The 20,267-nt window shown below is 43.2% G+C and overlaps 1 protein-coding gene and 1 long non-coding RNA gene across 2 annotated transcripts in view; one reads left to right on the top strand and one right to left on the bottom strand.

Moving 5' to 3' along the window:
* Positions 1–20,267, bottom strand: part of NET1 (neuroepithelial cell transforming 1) — a 78,113-nt gene that overhangs the window by 43,278 nt on the left and 14,568 nt on the right. The window contains exon 2 of the mRNA XM_088141442.1: positions 292–358. Within this exon, the coding sequence (XP_087997568.1) occupies positions 292–358 (67 nt within the window). The remainder of the gene's footprint in view (positions 1–291; positions 359–20,267) is intronic.
* Positions 8,321–16,368, top strand: LOC148215997 (uncharacterized). The gene is made up of 3 exons (XR_015796300.1): positions 8,321–8,355; positions 8,462–8,566; positions 16,350–16,368. It is a non-coding gene; the product is annotated as an uncharacterized LOC148215997 (long non-coding RNA).

Raw genomic sequence — 20,267 nt, forward strand, 5'->3', positions numbered from 1 at the left:
GGGGGGGGAGTGACATAGAGGGGTCTGCTAAAAGCTATGAAGGGAAGGTGTGATCACTCTAGTTCAGTGTTTCTCAACCTTGGCAACTTCAAGATGGGTGGACTTCAACTCCCAGAATTCCCCAGCCAGCATGAAGTTGAAGTCCACCCATCTTGAAGTTGCCAAGGTTGAGAAACACTGCTCTAGTTACAGTCCCACCTGCAGTGTATCATGAAAACATTTTGTAGCACAAATACAGTTAGTACAATGGGCAAACAAAATGTAGCAATAAGTCCATTTACTTTTACTTACCAAAGTAAAATCCCACTGTGATCCAGGAGTTAGAAACGTGAATGAACTTCCTCGCCTCAAAGGGTACCTGTGGACAGAAAAGCTTTATTTATTTATTTATTAAATTTATATGCTGCCCATTTGCATAGAGTTGATGCAGGAGAATCATGTCTTTTATATATTCTTTTTATTTCACGAACCGAAAGAGAAGGAACAGCAGAGATGGTGGCTTTGGCACAGGGGTTGTATGGAAGAAAAGAAAGGATCTGTTTCACATCTCAGGACACCAAGCTGATTCCTGAACTGGAATTCAGGGTCTCCAGAGATGGAAAATAGAAAGAAACAGTTTATAAAATTGCAGAATACTGCTACTAGGAAAAATTGAAACAGGTACCTACCCTTGTTTTGTAACTTCCTCCTGCTTCTCGCTTAATTTGAGTTTCCGTAATCACATGTTACTTGCACAAGCTAATTATGCCCCAACGTTCAAATTGCACAGATTGTTCCTGGGGGAAATGCTGTCCAAGTGCTGGGAAAAAGCAGCTCCTCACAGTGACATTCCGATATGAGGAGAAGGGAAATTTCTGGATTCCACATAACATCCTCATCTAGAAGCATGACAAAATAGCCTGCCTCTACCAATGCACTATGGATAAATTGCAGCCTCTGTTTGTACATGTGCATGTGTGTGCATGAAATTGTGCTATGTTTTACATTTTAAATTATGGCATGTAATAATAACCCTATCTAACCAGAACTGGGGACACCCAGGTTCAAAACCCTATTCAACAATAAAAGCCTATCCTAGGTCAGTGACCATCTTTCTGCCCATCTATCTTGTAGAATTTTTGCAAGGCTAAATTGAGGTAGAAAAGAATTATTTATGTCACTTTGAGCTCCATGAAGGAAAAGTGATGATCTTTGACTTATCACAGTAAGAATCAAGAGTGGAATGAGGGCTGTGGGATTTTGGCAGTCCTGGGGAAGATCTAAGGGCTGCTGAGTGCAAGACAGAAGCAGTCCTGGGGAGACCCACAGACTAATCCATGGAGTGCATGGTTGACCTGGCAAATGTTGGGTCTAGGAGCCCATGGGGGAGAGGCAGGGATCAGGGGAAAGTCAGATTAATGGGGGAAAGGGGCAGGAAGTGACATCACGGTCATAACAGACAGAGGGGTTAAGAGGAAGCCAGGGGCAGACCACTTGTGGGGAAGTTTATTCCATCCATCCATCCATCCATCCAACATATCTGTATAGCCGCCCATCTCATTTATGCTCTGAGTGGCATACATAATAAAAAACAAAATACATTAAAACCATTCAACCACATTTTAAATTAAACTAAAAACAAGATTAAAAAAATGGCGGCAAAGCATACAGAGAATGTGTCAGTTAACCATCATACAACCATCTAACACCATTCTATCATGGGATCACCTGGCTTGTTGACAAAACCATGTTTGAGGGCCTTCCAGAAGCCCAGCAGGGTTGGGGCCTGCCTCACCTCAGGGGGAATGATGTTCTACAGGGCAGGGGCTATGGCAGAAAAGACTTTCCTCCTAGGTCCCACCTGATGTAACTCCCTAGCCGGTGGGACCCGCAGCATGCCTCTCCCGCTGGGCCTGATGGGATGGGTAGATGTCGCTGGGAAGAGGTGGTCCCTCAAATAACCTGGTCCCATGCCATGTAGGGCTTTAAAGCTCATAACCAGCACCTTGAATTGGACCCAGAAGCAAACTGGTAATCAGTGCAGCCCACAAAGCAGAGGTGTGACATGTGCAGTTCTTGGAGCACACACAACTGCCCGTGCTGCTGCATTTTACACCAGCTGAAGCTTCCAGATACTCTTCAGGGGCAGCCCCGTGTAGAGCATATTACAGTAGTCCCCTCAGGAGATGACTAGAGCATAAGTGACTGAGAGCAGAGCCTCCTGATCCAGGAATGGGTGCAACTGGTGCACAATACAAAGCTGTACAAAGGACCTTCTGGCCACAAATGCCACCTGCTCTTCAAGCAGGAGTCGTGAGTCCAAAAGAACCCCCAGACTGTGCACTGGGCCTGTTTCGGGCAGTGCAACCCGATTTAGCACTGAAGATGGTAAATCCCCAGATAAAGAAGGCCCTAAAACCCAAAGCCACTCCCATCTTGCCAGGGTTTAATGGAAGCCTGTTGTCCCCCATCCAGACCCCTACAGCCTCCAGGCACTGAGAAAGGGCATCAACAGCAGCACTTAGCTCACCAAGGGTGGAGAAATACAACTGGGTGTTATCAGCATACCGATACCTCACCCCATGGCAATGATGAAACCAGCGGTTTCATGTAGATGCTAAACAAGAGCGGAGAGAGTACTGAATCCTGCAGCATCCCACATAGCAAGGACCGAGAGTGGGACCTCTCACTCCCAATCAACACTGACTGGAACCAGCCTCAGAGAAAGGAAGAGAACCAGCACAATGTTATGCCACTCACTCCCAACCCCCAAAGCCGGTCCAGAAGATACCATGGTCGATGGTATCAAAAGCTGCCAAGAGGTCAAGTAGAGCAAAGATGGATGCGCTACTCCCATTCTGCTCCTGTCAGAAATCATCCAAAAGCATGACCAGTGCCGTTTCCATCCCATATCCAGGCCCGAATCTTGACTGAAAAGAATCTAAATAATCTGCTTCACCCAGGATTCTCTGAAGCTGCTGTGCAGTGACCTTCTCTATAATCTTCCCTAGAAATGGAAGGTTGGACACCGGATGAAAATAGCTCAGGATGGTCAGATCCAGCGATGGCTTTTTGAGGAGGAGGCAAATCAATGCCTCTTTAAGAGGCAGCCCCCTCCCTCAAGAATGAATTCATCACTGCTAGAACCCACCCACGTCACCTCCGGGGCAGTCTTAGTCAGCAGGGAGGGGCATGGATCTAAAGAGCAGGTGGCCGAGCTCACAGTCATAACAGCCCTGTCTGCTTCCTGAAGCCCAACAGGTCCAAACCATTCCTAGATAACAGAGCAAGACTGCACCCCAGGCATCTCCATAGGACCTGTACAAATGCATGCATCCAACTGTGAGTGAATCCAAGTGATTTTATCTGACAGATGGTGTGCAAATTCCTTGGCACGACCCTGAAGGTGAGCCTCAGGGGCCCTCTTACCCAGGAAGGTCCGAGTCACCCTAAATAGGACCACCGGTTGGCTAGTTGCATTTAGTATTCACAACCCCCAAATACCAGGTCATTAGAGGCCCTGTCCCTGGGTGCCACTTCTGAACACCAGGTTGGCTTGTAACAAGACCTCCATCATGCATGACCTGATCATGGATGGGGGTCCCAACCTGGTGTGCATAACCAAGACCTAGCTGGCCCAGAAGGGGGTGCTCCTCTTAGAGATATACCCACCTGTGTTTAGTGTGTGGCATTGCTGTAACCTCAGGGCAGGGGAGTGGGATAGTGACTGTCATGTGAGAAGCTGTGATGGCTTTCACAGGCATTGTGTGACAGATAACAGATGTAAGACTCTCTTGGTGTAGTTGGCTTTAGGGAACAGCTGGGACTGCTGCCACTGTACCAGCCTGTCTCCCTGACCAAGCTGCTTGATTTGTGGACTGATCACTCTCTGATTGACTTTGAGGTCTCTCATATTATACGCACATAGCCCATCCACGCAGGGAGGCTGGGCCTAGTAGACTGGTCCACCACAGATGCTTAACAGATCTTCCTGGGTTTCAGAGGGAACTTAGGATTTCCTGAGAATCTCGTGGGCAGTTCAGCTGAGGTCTTAATCTCCACTTGGAATGAATATACTGTATTATTAGGGTCTTGGACCAGATTGCTCCCTGTGGCCTCTCCCTGTGTTTAGCATCTATCTAGGATCTAGGATGAGGTAATTCAATGGCATGGAGTCAGGAATCATCCATATGCTGATACTAGCTAATTGTATACCTGAACACCTGGCTGACCAAGTGATACTGTTAAGGTTTTGTGGGAGGGCCTAGAGGTTGTTGCGGTCCTGATGGGGAGAAACAAGCCTAACTTCAACCCTAGCAAAACCAAGTGGCTATGAGTACATGGGCCATCCATTTTGAGGGACCTTCCAACTTTAGCTCTGGACAGGGTAGCATTTTCCTAGACAGAGCTAGTGCACAATTTAGGAGTCCTCCTGGACACACAGCTCCTGCTTGAAGAGCAGACAGCAACTATGGCTGGGAGGACCTTTGCACAGGGTTGCCTTACGTGCCAACTGTACCCATTCCCAATGTTGGAAGCTGCTCTTACAGTTACTTATGCCTTAGTCACCTCATACCTTAATTACTGCAATGCACCTTACATGGGACCGTGCTTGAAGACCACTTAGAAGGTACAACTGGCACAGAATGCAGCGGTGGTCCCACCTCTTAACAACCATGTAACACCACTTCTTCACAGGCTGCACTGGTTACCAGAGTGTTTCTGGATGGAATTCAAGGTGCTGGTGGTTGTCTATAAAACCCCTTCAAGAAACAGGGCCTGGATATTTGCAGGACTGCCTCTTTCAAATCAGTTCCCTCCATCTAATAAAATCTGGCAGGATTAGCATGCTCTGGGCCCCATCAGTTAAACAATGCCACATTATGGTACCCAGAAGGCGTGTCTGTCCTATGGCCCTGACCTTATAGCATTCAGGCAGGAACAAGTCCTAGTCTTCCAGCAGGCTCTGTGTTAGATTTATGTGAGGTCCCACTAAGTACCAGCAATGGTGTGATACATCTAATTTATTCCTCCCAGGATGATTGCTTTTTAAAATTGTTCTAATTCTCTGTAAGCTGCCCGGAGTCACTGATGAGTGGGTGGTGTTAAAAATCAATTAATTAAAGAGATAAATAAGGCTGCTGATTCCATCAGTCTTAAACAAATAAATAAGGCTGCTGCCGCCGAGAAAGCTTTAAAACTACTTCAAAGTATACCTACCAAGCGCTTGAAATTTATTATGCCTCAGTGCCATCTCTGGGGAGGTTTGAATACAGTATGTACCTGCTCTATATAATGTGCCCTGGAAACATTAGACAACCTATGGAGATAGATTCTCTATTAAGGAGAAGAAATGGAAAGAATGCCTTAAGGCAGAAAATCTAAACATCAGAATCTCCTAGCACAGTGTTTCTCAAGCTTGGCAACTTTAAGATGTGTGGATTTCAACTCCCAGAATTCCCCAGCCAGCATGGGGAATTCTGGGAGTTGAAGTCCACACATCTTAAAGTTGCCATGCTTAAGAAACACTGTCCTAGCTTGTAAATAGAACCATTGGGTGGGAAGGGACCTTGGCGGTCTTCTAGTCCAGGACAGGCATCCTCAAGCCATCCCAGACCAATGGCTGTCCAATCAAAATGTTGCCGTTGTAGTGATTAACTCAGAAATCTTTGTTCTGACCACCACAAGCAAGGTCTTTAGCCTTGTTGCCTTATGCTGCAATTGCACAGTAGAATTTAGAAAGCTATTGCTCATGGCTCCTTCCAGCAAAAAAGTGGGCAAGCCACTTATGAAAATTAGAAACTCCAAAATATTTACTTGAGGAAGACTGAACAATGGCACTACTTCCTTTAGTGGATAAGTGAAATCAGTTTGGGATTTAGCAGGAAAATCCTGAGAGCCTCTGTTCGACTCCATCAATAGATGTTCATTATCAGTTGCCCTCTTTCTGCAGCACAGCTGTTGGAGCCATCAATCTTCACATTGCCTACTTCAAAGACTGGGAAGGGGGCGGATAGAACTGAATAACTTTAAAACTTTTCTCAATTATTATTTTTCCTTCTTAAGTTCACAGACAAATCGTTTTAAGGTCCAGCTGTGGAGCACACAAATAGTGACTGCCACTGCTGCAGGTCTAGCTGCATGTAAGGCTGTTTCTCAGCTCTAACAAAACTTGCTCATTTCTGAATGGCTCTAAATCCAACCAGAAAGGAAAGGTTGCAGCTTGCAAGTTCAAAGGACAGATGGCTGCATACACATAACCTAATAAACCAACTTCGTTAACAAAACACAATTGGTGTATTCACATAACATGCAATAGCCAAGCAGTTAAACCATGTTATAGCTTAACAATCATGTAACATGCTAAGAAAAAGTCTGAGTTCCCACAACATGCTATATCACAAACTAATGAACCCCATTTGTGCTGAGGGTAAAATGCTTTGCAAGCCCAATAAATTTCAGAGTTACAGCAAGATTTCTGGTTGCTTTCTCAGTACATCAAAAAGGAAGAATAACCCTTGAACACCCCTAGCCAAATTGAAGGTATACTTCCCACTGAACTCCTAGGCTTTTCACCTATCTTTTTCATTTTCAAATCAGAAGGGGGCGAGGACAGTTCTCCTCCATTCCCTAAACAAATTTGCTAGCAGCTGCATTCAGATAGTCCTTGACTTATGACCATTCATTTAGCGACTGTTTGAAGTTATGACAGCACGGGAAAAAGTGATTTACGACCTGTCCTTGCACTTACAACCATAGCGGGGTCCCTGCAGTCACATGACCACAATTTGGATGCTTGGCAACTGGCATGTATTTACAATGGCTGTAGCATCCAGGGGTCACATGATTTCCATTTGCATCCTTCCCAGTCGGCTTCCGACAAGCAAACACAATGGAGGAAGCTGGATTTGTTTAATGACCACAGGAGAAAAGGTCATAAAATCAGGTGCAGTCATGTGATGCCTTGCTTATTGACTGTACCACTTAATGATGAATTTTCCAGTCTCTATTCTGCTCATAAGTCAAGGATTACCTGTATTAATGATGGCCACCACTTTGCTATTTCCCAGCCTTTTCCCTGTCCATATAAACACCATTTATACCTGCATGTGCACTGTTTTTAGCAATCTCAATTTAACAATATATCTTGCAGATGAATACAGCACTGATCCTCTGTAACTATGTACTGTATGTCTGGCGGGTAATCTTAGCCAACTTTCTCATCAAAGTAAAGCTTTTCCCTTTCTTTCTGGACATCTGAAATCAATGTTTTATAGTTTATTTACTAAAATTTATATCCCACCTAGTTTCCAAGACTGCATGGTTAACATAAACAGTAGTAATAGCATCAGTATAACAGTAACAGGGAATAACTAAAAATACACTTAAAGTTTTAAAAAATGACCCGTGCTGCAAGATCTTAAGCAGGGTTTCCCAACTTCTCAACTTTAAGGTTTGTGGAATTCAACTCCCAGAATTCCCCAGCCAGCCATGCTGGCTGGGGAATTCTGGGAGTTGAAGTCTACACAACTTGAAGTTGCCAGAGTTGGGAAACTCTGCTTTAGGGCAAAGTTAAGAAACACTGCCCTAAAGAGTCAGGTCACTTTGGCTTTATGAGGGCCCTACAGACTTTAGAGGACATCATATTCCACAGGGACACGGCTGTTCCTGAAAAAGCTTGCTTCAGAGCCCAACCTTCTGATCGCCACGTGTGCGTGGGTGTGTATCCGAGCAGGGCCCCATAGGATGAAAGAATGGGACAAGCAAATTTCCTCCAGAGGAGACCATCCCACAGGTTACTTGGAGCCAATTCAATACTTGCTGTTCCCTTGACCAGCTTCATTTAATCTTCCCTCCCCCCTCCATAGCTATAACTGACCGATACAAAGATCCACAGCATGTACTACTCCAGTCCCGCTTTCCCCCAGTTGCTGTACCGCTGTGGTTACTTGGGCGCCACTGAACAGCGTAATGGTTTCTGCTTCTATCATTCTTCTTCATCACGCAGCAGACATCAGGTTGAAAATATAACGCTGCTAAACCAGACATCAGCAAATCCACCTTGGGGACTGGAAATAGCGCATACCGTGCATTTGAATAGCACAGAACAGGATATTCTCCTGTGCAGGCTGGAGGCTGCCTTTGCTTTGTAAGCAGCCAGGAGTCTGGCCAGAGTGTCTCGATGTTTATGCCATCTGGTTCTTTTTCTAATTTCTGCTCTGCCTCACTAAAGATGCTTTGACAGCAAGTTCCTTTTGGCTGCCTGGCTGGAAGCTCCGCTTGTTTGTTTAACCTTCTCCACCCTCTCCCCTTCAGAATTAATCTGCACCAAGGGAGGCAAGCTGGAGCAGGAAAACTGAGAGCTCTTGCCATTAGGTAAATCTATTGGACCCTGGTGGTAAGTTTCTTGCCCTTTTCGCTCAAAGAAAACTCTTGCTATCAGTCCCAACTGTAGTTACATCTTCTCAATCTGTTAATACAGAGGAAGCATGGAGGAAACCTCAAAGTCAACAATCAACCTGGATTCTTCACAAGAATAATACCCTGAAGTCCCAGCTCTACAAGACTTTAGCCACCAAAATCCCAGGTGAGTATGGTGCAAGAACAGCACTGCTTTATTAGCTATCGACCAATTAAGGCATATTTAGTTAAAGAGCCCCCTTCATGGATCACTGCCTTGTCGTGGCGAAGGGGCTTGCGTAACTCAGTGAAGCCATGAGCTATACCGTGCAGGGCCACCCAAGACGGACAGGTCATGACAGAGAGTTCTGACAAAATGTGGTCCACTGGAGAAGGAAATGGCAACCCACTCCAGGATCCTTGCCAAGAAACCCCCATGGACAATGTCAAAAGGCTAAAAGATATGACACCGGAAGATGAGCCCCTCAGGTCGGAAGGTGTCCAATATGCTACTGGGGAAGAGCGGAGGGCATTTCCAAGTAGCTCCAGAAAGAGTGAAGCGGCTGGGCCAAAGCCGAAAGGACGTTCAGCTGTGGATGTATCTGGAAGCGAAAAGAAGGTCCGATGCTGTAAAGAACAATATTGTATAGGTACCTGGAATGTAAGATCTATGAACCAAGGCAAGCTGGATGTGGTCAAACATGAGATGACAAGATTGAACGTCGACATCTTGGGAATCAGCGAACTGAAATGGACGGGAATGGGTGAATTTAATTCGGGTGACCATTATATCTACTACTGTGGGCAAGAAACCCTTAGAAGAAATGGAGTTGCACTCATAGTGAATAAGAGAGTGGGAAAGGCAGTAATGGGGTACAACCTCAAAAACGACAGAATGATCTCAGTGCGTATCCAAGGCAAACCATTCAATATCACAGTCATCCAAGTCTATGCCCCAACCACTGATGCTGAAGAAGCTGAAGTTGACCGCTTCTATGAAGACCTACAACACCTTCTAGAACTAGCACCAAAAAAAGATGTCCTTTTCATCATAGGGGATTGGAATGCTAAAGTAGGAAGTCAAGGAGTAATCGGAATAACAGGCAAATTTGGCCTTGGAGTACAAAATGAAGCAGGGCAAAGGCTAATAGAGTTCTGTCAAGAGAACAAGCTAGTCATAGCAAACACTCTTTTCCAACAACACAAGAGACGACTCTACACATGGACATCACCAGATGGTCAATACCGAAACCAGATTGATTATATACTTTGCAGCCAAAGATGGAGAAGCTCTATACAGACAGCAAAAACAAGACCAGGAGCTGACTGTGGCTCAGATCATGAGCTTCTTACTGCAAAATTTAGGCTTAAATTGAAGAATGTAGGGAAAACCACTAGACCACTCAGGTATGACTTAGATCATATTCCTTGTGAGTACACAGTGAAGGTGATGAATAGATTTAGAGGATTAGATTTGGTAGACAGAGTGCCTGAAGAACTATGGACGGAGGTCCGTAACATTGTACAGGAGGCAGCAACTAAAACCATCCCAAAGAAAAAGAAATGCAAGAAAGCAAAATGGCTGTCTGATGAGGCTTTACAAATAGCTGTGGAAAGAAGGAATGCGAAAAGCAAGGGTGAAAGGGAAAGATATAAGCAACTGAATGCAGATTTCCAGAGAATAGCAAGGAGAGATAAGAAGGCCTTCTTAAATGAACAATGCAAAGAAATTGAGGAAAACAATAGAATGGGGAAGACTAGAGATCTCTTCAAGAAAATTGGAGATATGAAAGGAACGTTTAGTGCAAAGATGGGCATGATAAAGGACAAAAAAGGCAGGGACCTAACAGAAGCAGAAGAGATTAAGAAGAGGTGGCAAGAATACACAGAAGAACTATACAAGAAAGATCTTAATGTCCCTGATGTCCACGCTGGTGTGATCACTGACCTTGAGCCAGACATCCTAGAGAGTGAAGTCAAGTGGGCCTTAGGAAGCATTGCTAACAACAAAGCTAGTGGAGATGACAGGATTCCAGCTGAGTTATTTAAAATACTAAAAGATGATGGTGTTAAAGTGCTGCACTCAATATGCCAGCAAGTTTGGAAAACGCAACAGTGGCCACGGGATTGGAAAAGGTCAGTTTACGTTCCAATTCCAAAGAAGGGCAATGCCAAAGAATGCTCAAACTATCGCACAATTGCACTCATTTCACATGCTAGCAAGGTTATGCTCAAAATCCTACAAGCTAGGCTTCAGCAATATATGAACCGAGAACTACCGGATGTACAAGCTGGGTTTCGAAGAGGCAGAGGAACTAGAGATCAAATCGCCAACATTCGCTGGATCATGGAGAAAGCACGAGAGTTCCAGAAAAATATCTACTTCTGCTTCATTGACTATGCAAAAGCCTTTGATTGTGTGGATCACAACAAACTGTGGCAAATTCTTAAAGAGATGGGAATACCAGACCACCTTACCTGTCTCCTGAGAAATCTGTATGCGGGCCAAGAAGCAACAGTTAGAACCGGTCATGGAACAACCGATTGGTTCAAAATAGGGAAAGGTGTACGACAAGGCTGTATACTGTCACCCTGCTTATTTAACCTATATGCAGAGTACATCATGAGAAATGCCAGGCTGGAAGAATCACAAGCCGGAATTAAGATTGCAGGGAGAATCATCAACAACCTCAGATATGCAGACGATACCACCCTAATGGCAGAAAGTGAAGAAGAACTAAAGAGCCTCTTGATGAGGGTGAAAGAGGAGAGTGCAAAAGCTGGCTTGAAACTCAACATTAAAAAAACTAAGATCATGGCATCTGGACCCATCAATTCCTGGCAGATAGAAGGGGTAGAAATGGAAGCAGTAACAGACTTCATTTATTTGGGCTCCAAGATCACCGCAGACGGAGACTGCAGCCATGAAATTAAAAGACGCTTGCTCCTTGGGAGGAAAGCTATGGCAAGCCTAGATAGCATATTAAAAAGCAGAGACGTCACCTTGCCGACAAAGATCCGCATAGTCAAAGCTATGGTTTTTCCAGTAGTAATGTATGGCTGTGAGAGCTGGACCATAAAAAGGCCAAGCGCCGAAGAATTGATGCCTTTGAACTGTGGTGCTGGAGAAGACTCTTAAGAGTTCCCTGGACTGCTAGGAGGTCAAACCAGTCAATCTTAAAGGAAATCAACCCTGATTGCTCATTGGAAGGATCGATAATGAAGCTCAAGCTCAGATATTTTGGCCACCTAATGCGAAGAGAGATCTCTTTGGAGAAGACCCTGATGCTGGGAAAGATTGAAGGCAAAAGGAGAAGAGGACGGCAGAGGATGAGATGGTTAGATAGCATCACTGAAGCAATGAGCATGAAACTGAGCAAACTCAGGGAGGCAGTGAAGGACAGGAAGGCCTGGCGCAATATGGTTCATGGGGTCACGAAGAGTCGGACACGACTTAACGACTAAACAACAACAACAAGTTAAAGAGCCCTTTGGCAGGTGATGTTTAAAAATCAATGTTTTCTTTATTATGTAGGGACATAAAGAACCAAAGCAGCAGATTAAAGTCCCCTGTACTGATCCTTTACAATTAGGATCTGCCTGGTTGTGAAGAATTCAGTTTGCTATGCCCCCTCTTTCACTTGCTCCTGTTTCAATGCACTGTTTCTTTTCCCTGTAACCTGAAATAGTATTTGAGTTACAGCAGCTGTTTGAAATAGTTAGCCAATGCTGTACTGAGTAGGCAGTTGGATTAGATGACCTCAAAGGTCTTTTCCAAGTCTATAATGATTTAGCTTAAACAACAGAGGCCTAATTCTTAGGCAAAGCCTGGATTTACATATAATTCTTAGCTAAAATGTGCTTTAATTTTTACTCAGCACATTGTGTAAATCTAGCCATTGCAATTTGTAAAATATGGCTTACAGTCTATAGGTAGTCCTCGATTTATGATAAAAGGGACTGGAAAATTGGTCATTTAGTGGTGTGGTTGTTAAGTGAGGCATCACATGACTGCACCTAATTTTACGACAGGGAGAATAAGAGGGAGAAAAGCCATAGAACCAGCCCCCAAAATGCAAAACTATCTCAGAACATCCACTCACATAATACTCTGAAACGCAAAATTTGTCTGGCCTCACTGCATTATTGAGAGCTCTTTTAATACACCATGAATCTTTGCTTCAACGCACATATAGGATGTATGAAGATTAAGGCAGCTATGTCTTGAGCACAGAAGGTGCCCCCAAATGACCACCCTCCAAGGATTCAGGGCCAACTTGACAGGGAATGTATCCATCATACATAGCTAATGGATGTCTTTACTCAGAATACAAAGCCAGGATTGTTTCAGATATGATTTACTGAACAAGCCATAAGACTCAGTTAATATAACACTAAGCTAAAAATAAGCAATCCACACTGCTGCCTGAATAACTAGCACTATTAATCTAGAGAGGCATATCTTAAGTCACATGAGTTATTGCAGATCTCAAAAGCTTTCATCAACATATTCAGCAAATCTTTGCCTGCTGTCTAATAGTTTATCCAGAAAGTTGCCGAGTTTAATATGACAGCCTTCTTAACCTTGTACCCATCATTATCCAAAATAAATTTTTCAGACTGGGCAGTAATTCTCCAGTTCCTTCCACTTTGCCTACTAACCTATGTTTATTCCCCTAGTTTTAAAGGCTAGAGTTTCACTCTATTTGGATATGTTAAAGACATTTTGAAAAATGCTCTTTACAGGCAGCAAGGTTACACAAGTGGCAATTTTCGGTTAAGACTAGCAAATAACTTTGACATGATGTAAATACGACAGAAATGGAATAAACTCTTTTCACAGCTCCCTGCTATTTTATCATTAAAGAAATTAGCCACAATACTTTCAGAAGTTCCTAGCTCCACTGGGCAGGAGTCAGAAATCACCCTATTTTTAATGGCCAAAGTTCTCAAACGGTATCCTCAGAAACCATGGGAATTGATCAGAGATTTGTGTTAAAGATCACTAAACAGCAGCTCAGATTCCCTGGCCCTTCATTCTACTGAGTTTCCTTTGCAACACATAGTGCAGAACCACCCAGAGTGAAGCAGGACTCTTCTCACTAGTTTGAAGACAACAGGAAGAAATGCTAGACAGTTCATATTTAGTGGCAATGTTGTAAAGCTCAACAATTCTGGAAAATGATCCATATTAGAATGAAACAAATTTTAAAAGATGATTCCCTGTTTCAACCTACAATATTTTTATTAAACTTCACTAAATCATGCGTCCTTTCAGTGTATACTGAATAAGCTGTGTACAGTGGGGCAAAAAATATTTAGTCAGCCACCAATTGTGCAAGTTCTCCCACTTAAAAAGATGAGAGAGGCCTGTAATTTTCATCATAGGTATACCTCAACTATGAGAGACAAAATGGGAAAAAAATCCAGAAAATCACATTGTCTGATTTTTAAAGAATTTATTTGCAAATCATGGTGGAAAATAAGTATTTGGTCAATATCAAAAGTTCATCTCAATACTTTGTTATATATCCTTTGTTGGCAATGACAGAGGTCAAATGTTTTCTGTAAGTCTTCACAAGGTTTTCACACACTGTTGCTGGTATTTTGGCCCATTCCTCCATGCAGATCTCCTCTAGAGCAGTGATGTTTTGGGGCTGTTGCTGGGCAACACAGACTTTCAACTCCCTCCAAAGGTTTTCCATGGGGTTGAGATCTGGAGACTGGCTAGGCCACTCCAGGACCTTGAAATGCTTCTTACAAAGCCACTCCTTCGTTGCCCGGGCGGTGTGTTTGGGATCATTGTCATGCTGAAAGACCCAGCCACGTTTCATCTTCAATGCCCTTGGTGATGGAAGGAGGTATTCACTCAAAATCTCATGCTACATGGCCCCATTCATTCTTTCCTTTACATGGATCAGTCGTCCTGGTCCCTTTGCAGAAAAACAGCCCCAAAGCATGATGTTTCCACCCCCATGCTTCACAGTAGGTATGGTGTTCTTTGGATGCAACTCAGCATTCTCTCTCCTCCAAACACGAGGAGTTGAGTTTAGACCAAAACGTTCTACTTTGGTTTCATCTGACCATATGACATTCTCCCAATCCTCTTCTGGATCATCCAAATACTCTCTAGCAAACTTCAGACAGGCCCAGACACGTACTGGCTTAAGCAGGGGGACACGTCTGGCACTGCAGGATTTGAGTCCCTGGCGGCATAGTGTGTTACTGATGGTGGCCTTTGTTACTTTGGTCCCAGCTCTCTGCAGGTCATTCACTAGGTCCCCCCATGTGGTTCTGGGATTTTTGCTCACCGTTCTTGTGATCATTTTGACCGCACGGGGTGAGATCTTGCATGGAGCCCCAGATCGAGGGAGATTATCAGTGGTCTTGTATGTCTTCCATTTTCTAATTATTGCTCCCACAGTTGATTTCTTCACACCAAGCTGCTTGCCTATTGCAGATTCAGTCTTCTCAGCCTGGTGCAGGCCTCCAATTTTGTTTCTGGTGTCCTTCAACAGCTCTTTGGTCTTGGCCATAGTGGAGTTTGGAGTGTGACTGTTTGAGGTTGTGGACAGGTGTCTTTTATACTGATAGCAAGGTCAAACAGGTGCCATTACTACAGGTAACGAGTGGAGGACAGAGGAGCCTCTTAAAGAAGTAGTTACAGGTCTGTGAGAGCCAGACATCTTGCTTGTTTGTAGGTGACCAAATACTTATTTTCCACCATGATTTGCAAATAAATTCTTTAAAAATCAGACAATGTGATTTTCTGGATTTTCCCCCCCATTTTGTCTCTCATAGTTGAGGTATACCTATGATGAAAATTACAGGCCTCTCTCATCTTTTTAAGTGGGAGAACTTGCACAATTGGTGGCTGACTAAATACTTTATACTGCCCCACTGTATAAAATATAAAATGGCAACCAAACAGGATAATTAGACAATCAAAAGGGACTTCGTTCAATTGAACCAAAACTCCTGGGGAAAAAACAGGTCTCAAGACAAGCAGAGATGGGGCTGCCATAGATTGAGGGGGAGATCATTCCAGAGAATATGCTTCCTTTTCGTACTTTTGAGTCAGTCTGCTGACTACATGGACAAGTCCATGAAGTTTTCTGGCAACATTTTTTGGGAGTAGTTCATCCTGGCTTTCGTCTTACGGCTGAGAGAGAGTGACTGGCCCGAAGTACCCTTAACCACTACACCAAAATGTCTCTTGCCCACCCATTTATGGAGGGCAAAATGGGTCTTAATGGCTACAACAGGTAACAAGTGATGATAGTCAAAGGTGCAGAACGTAACCAAGAGCAGAATAACTTTAAGCGCTATGAACAGTTAACAAACTTGCTCATACAGCCACTAATGCACAATGGCTGGGTTCATACAATAAAGGTCAATTAGAGTCATAGTGGCTGCATTCACACAACATGCCAAGCTTGGTTAGATTCAACCCTAGTTAGGAATTTGGGGAAAGAGGGTAGATTAGCATGTTTGCAAATACATCCCATTTAATTAAACAGATTACATATGGGAAGCATGAGGAAGGACACACAGGACTGCACCGCCTGCCTGCCGCTGAAGAATCGCATTAAGGTTGTAAACAAGTGAGAACAGGAGGGCCAGAAATCTGAAGGCCCAAGGAGAATTCTACCCTCTCCTACACAGAGGCCGCTCCTAGAAGATTCTGGCAGAGCTATTGTTTTGCCAATTTACAGCTCAGGAGCAATTAGTAATTCTAGCAGCTTCCTCCAATTTCCAAACACCAAAGACAGAGAATGACAGAGTTTGGCAGGGAAACGTTAATGAGCGGTTCAAGAGGGAGGAGGGAGTGTAACGCTAAACCAACAGAAAAACCAAGTGGAGAGGACATAGTCCATTACAGTTAATTTCAAGTCTGTGTACTTTTCAGTTGGTCTGTGATAGCATTCAAAGACTCAGCACATCCCTGTTTTTTTTTTTCTTTTAAATAGCGGAAGACAGCGGCTGCAATCCTAGACAAGCTTTCTTTGGAATAAATCCCATGGATATAATAAAAATATTTCTGAATATGAGCTTGTGTCACATTGCCCAGGATATTTGCTCCTGTATTTTTTTGCCCTTCTGCTTGAAGAGGAAAAGCCATACCAGTGAGCTAATCAGATAAAATGATCGAGATGTTATTACCCCAGAGTAACATGTAAGATGGGTCATTACACAGTTGTGATTTGACATGCTTCGCACTTCATTATGCATCAACCTCAAAATGTCCACTTAGATCCTCCATTATCTCCCAGCAGCAGACTTCCTGTCTTGGAAAAGGCCCTTCCTTTCACACTGTCTCTCAATTTTCCTCCCCACATGAGACTTCTGGCCCAAGCCAAGCTGCCTAGCAACCTTTCATATGTGTGATCCTAGCTTTGCTGAAAAGGAAATTATTTCTGATAATATTAGAATCTTGCCAATATCTATGGAGACTACATAGTGTTCATTTAGGAAAGCTACCCTCACACACGCACACACACATTACTGTAGCTATGCAGGTAATTGCTCCCTTGTGACTTCAAAACTGCAAATAGCTGCTTGTTTGGGAATGTAATGTCTGTTTCATCTGCTTAGGGTTGTCTCAGAGCCAGAGTCCAAAACCACAAACATTCCCAGAAAGATGCTGTAGGCAACATGCACTTATATTAAATATAATCTCTGTAGCAGAATTCTTGCTTTTGGGGAATACATCAAAGGACAACCACTGATTGTGTGCATTTATATACGCGACGTGCACTTTTCTCCTTTCTAAAGCACAGCAAAGAATAGCCAGTTCATGACATGAAGCATTTAATTCACTTTAGTGGATACCCTCTTTAGGACTATAGCTCTACAATGCAGCAGGGGCCTACAAGGCTAAACTTCAGAAGAGTCCTAAGTTTCTTCCTAGCAGAAGAATTTACAATGACAGTTTGGACAAAACCTGGTTTAATGTGACATAAGGTTTATAGGGTGTAGTGGTTTGGTGTAGTGGTTAAAGCACCAAGCTAGAAACCAGGAAACCATTTCTACCAATGCTGTTGCTGCAATGGGAAAGCAGTGGCAGAATGTCATCACCGGAGGAAGGAATGTGATTATATCCTTCCTTCCATGTTTTTAAAACATTCTTAGGGCTTAAGCCTATCTGAGCTTTAAGAAGCTTTTTTATTTCTTGCCAAAAATCAACAATAGTTACATCCCCATTTTTTGGCATCAAATTTTGGCACTGTAGTCTCAGGAGACTGGGAAAAACATGTTTCAGGACCAGGCAGCCCATCAGTTATCCATCCCTTACATAAACTACTGTAGAAGATAGGAGACCAACATAAGCTATGTTGTAAAGTTCATGCCATTTTATCTTTTGCATATCTAGATGATCCTGTCAGATCTTCATCACATAAATCCTTGAATGAACCTTGTGACTGAAGACTGACATTTTGTGTTTTTGTTGTTTGTTTATTTATCAAATTTATATAGCTGCCCATCTCACAAGAAATGACTCTGGGCGGCATACAACAATCAATTGTTGTTCTTTGAATTGTTTTCTATTTTTTTGTTTTGAGCCACAACATACAGACCAAATCTTAAAACCACCCAGTTCTCTAACAATATAGGTTAAAAAAAAAAAAAAAAAAGCTCTGTCCAATGGTCTATTTGGGCCTTTCCTTTGGGGGCCAATGGGAAAAAAGGGCAGGTCTGCATTCTCAGATTGATTCTCCTTCCCTTTTGCCTTCTATTCCTCTCTTCCTAGTGCATCAAGGTTTTCTTTGTTTGTTTGCAAAATCCTCCATTGTATAAAAATTCCCATAATGTAAAGTAATTTCCCTTAATGGAGAGCACTGACAGGTTGAACTCCAACATCCAGAGGGCCACATCTTTCCCATCTGTAATTTATAACCTAAATCAGCACAGTGGAAGAGGACCTTGTTAGGCCATAAGAATGGCAAAAGAATTACAACATACACAAGACTTCTATAAAGTCCATAACTAAGCTCAGCATGAGATTTCATAGGTCCAAGTCCAACATGCACCCTATGGATACTGTCTTATCAGACAAGATATCTTATCGCTTGCTTCTTGATCTAAAAAAGCCAGCCAGCAAGTCTAAGCACACATTTGAAAAGGAAGGTGGACAGGAGCACCAACAAAACCCAGAACGCTTAAGCAAAACTTTAGCAATAAACAGGCTTAATATGCGGCCAGTGTTCAAGATAAAAGTGAACTTTAATTCCAAAGTAGAACAGGAAAAAGAGAACAGTCCTCTTGGGAAAGTGCGGGTTGTGCTGTACTAATTTCAGCAGCAAGACACACGCCAGATTGTTTCCATGTAGGACATGATATAGCTCACTGCTCTTTACTGCCAACCAACAGTCCTATGGGTTTGATTCTGACTCCTTTTTAAGTAAGCTCTCCGACACATAAAACAAATTCCAGACTAATAGCAAGTTTCTGGCTAGCAAGCAATAGCCCATTCCAAAACCAGCTGAACTCACTGCTCATTTGCCCACAACGAGTTCTTTACCTATTTCAAGAAGTCCCATAGAACAGGAGAGGGCCAAATCCATGAGTAAGAACACCCCAATGCAGAACAGTATGGATGGAGGACAGAAAGTTCAAGATTCATTATGAGTTCTTATGGGAATTGCACCCATCTAAGAAAACTGCACAAACACGTCCATGAAGTCACCAGGAGCCATGCTCAACTCAAAAAAAGCTTTATCTTTAAGACTCAGATCTGAAGGAAGTCAGTGTCTTATTTAGCAGGGCATTAGTTATGAAAAAATAAAATCTAGACATTCAATCTGCAGTAATTATTGTTCTGTGTCTCTTAAGTTTTAGAGCAAGATTCTGGAGCAGGTTATGCCCTCTCAAAGTGATGAAGACCTGGAAAATACAAATCTGATTTAGGCCTGGTTTGGGGACAGAAACTATCTTCCTTGCCTGGTTGGCCAATTTACACTGGGGACTGTGTAAACAGTTTATTCTTGGAGACCTCTCAGTTGCTTTTGATATCACTGACTGTGGCATTCTTTTAGATTCCCTGCCTGGGATAGTATGGGCTACCGTGGCGCCAATCATACCTGATAAATCAATCTTTGAAAGTGATATTCAAATCATTTTCAAAGGCCTTTCTCATTGGCCTGCCACCCACATGGGTGGGCAGAAAACATCACTGGGTTGGGTCTGTTAGAACTAGAGTAATGTCTGCAATTTAAGATAATGTTACTTTTAAGAGACACTCCCAGAATGTGTGTGGCCAAACTACGTGAATAAATCTTCATTTTACATCTTGGAGGTTACACTGAATTAAAGGTCTGCGCTGTTCATAAAAGGCAATATCTGTGGTTACTTGGCAGCTGCCTTCTTAGTCATTAATATGTCTCCAACTCTTCCTTACCATTACTTACATACTGTAGCTGACAAGCAACTAGAGGCATGAAGTCTACTTAATTGCATGCCTGCACAGAGATCTGTAGTCAGTAAACAGATGAGTTGAGCTAGTTATCAAATTTCATAGGAACTGTATCATTTGTGGAGAAGAGGTCCATGGTCCAATATGTCCACCCCAAAGTCTGCCATCTGGACATTTCTATGCAGATGCTCTTTTCAGCGACTGACAAATTGTGCCACTATTTTTTCACAGACCGATACTGGAGTTTTGATGAGTCCTTAGTGCAGAAGGTTTTAAACCTTTTCAGGCTGCAGAACCTGCTCATTTACAAAATTACATAAGAATTCCCCTCTTTATCCTTTCTTTTTTTTGGTGTCTTCGAGTCAGTCTTGATTCCTGGCAACTGCCTGAACAAGTCCCTGCAGTTTTCTTGACATGATTTCAGAAGTGGTTTGCCATTGCCTCCTTTCTAGGGCTGAAAGTGACCAGCCCAAAG

This window comes from Python bivittatus, unplaced genomic scaffold (assembly GCF_059951505.1).
Source record: "Python bivittatus isolate LINGU-HERP-01145 unplaced genomic scaffold, Pbiv_v1 ctg000330_np1212, whole genome shotgun sequence".
Taxonomy (NCBI): domain Eukaryota; kingdom Metazoa; phylum Chordata; class Lepidosauria; order Squamata; family Pythonidae; genus Python; species Python bivittatus.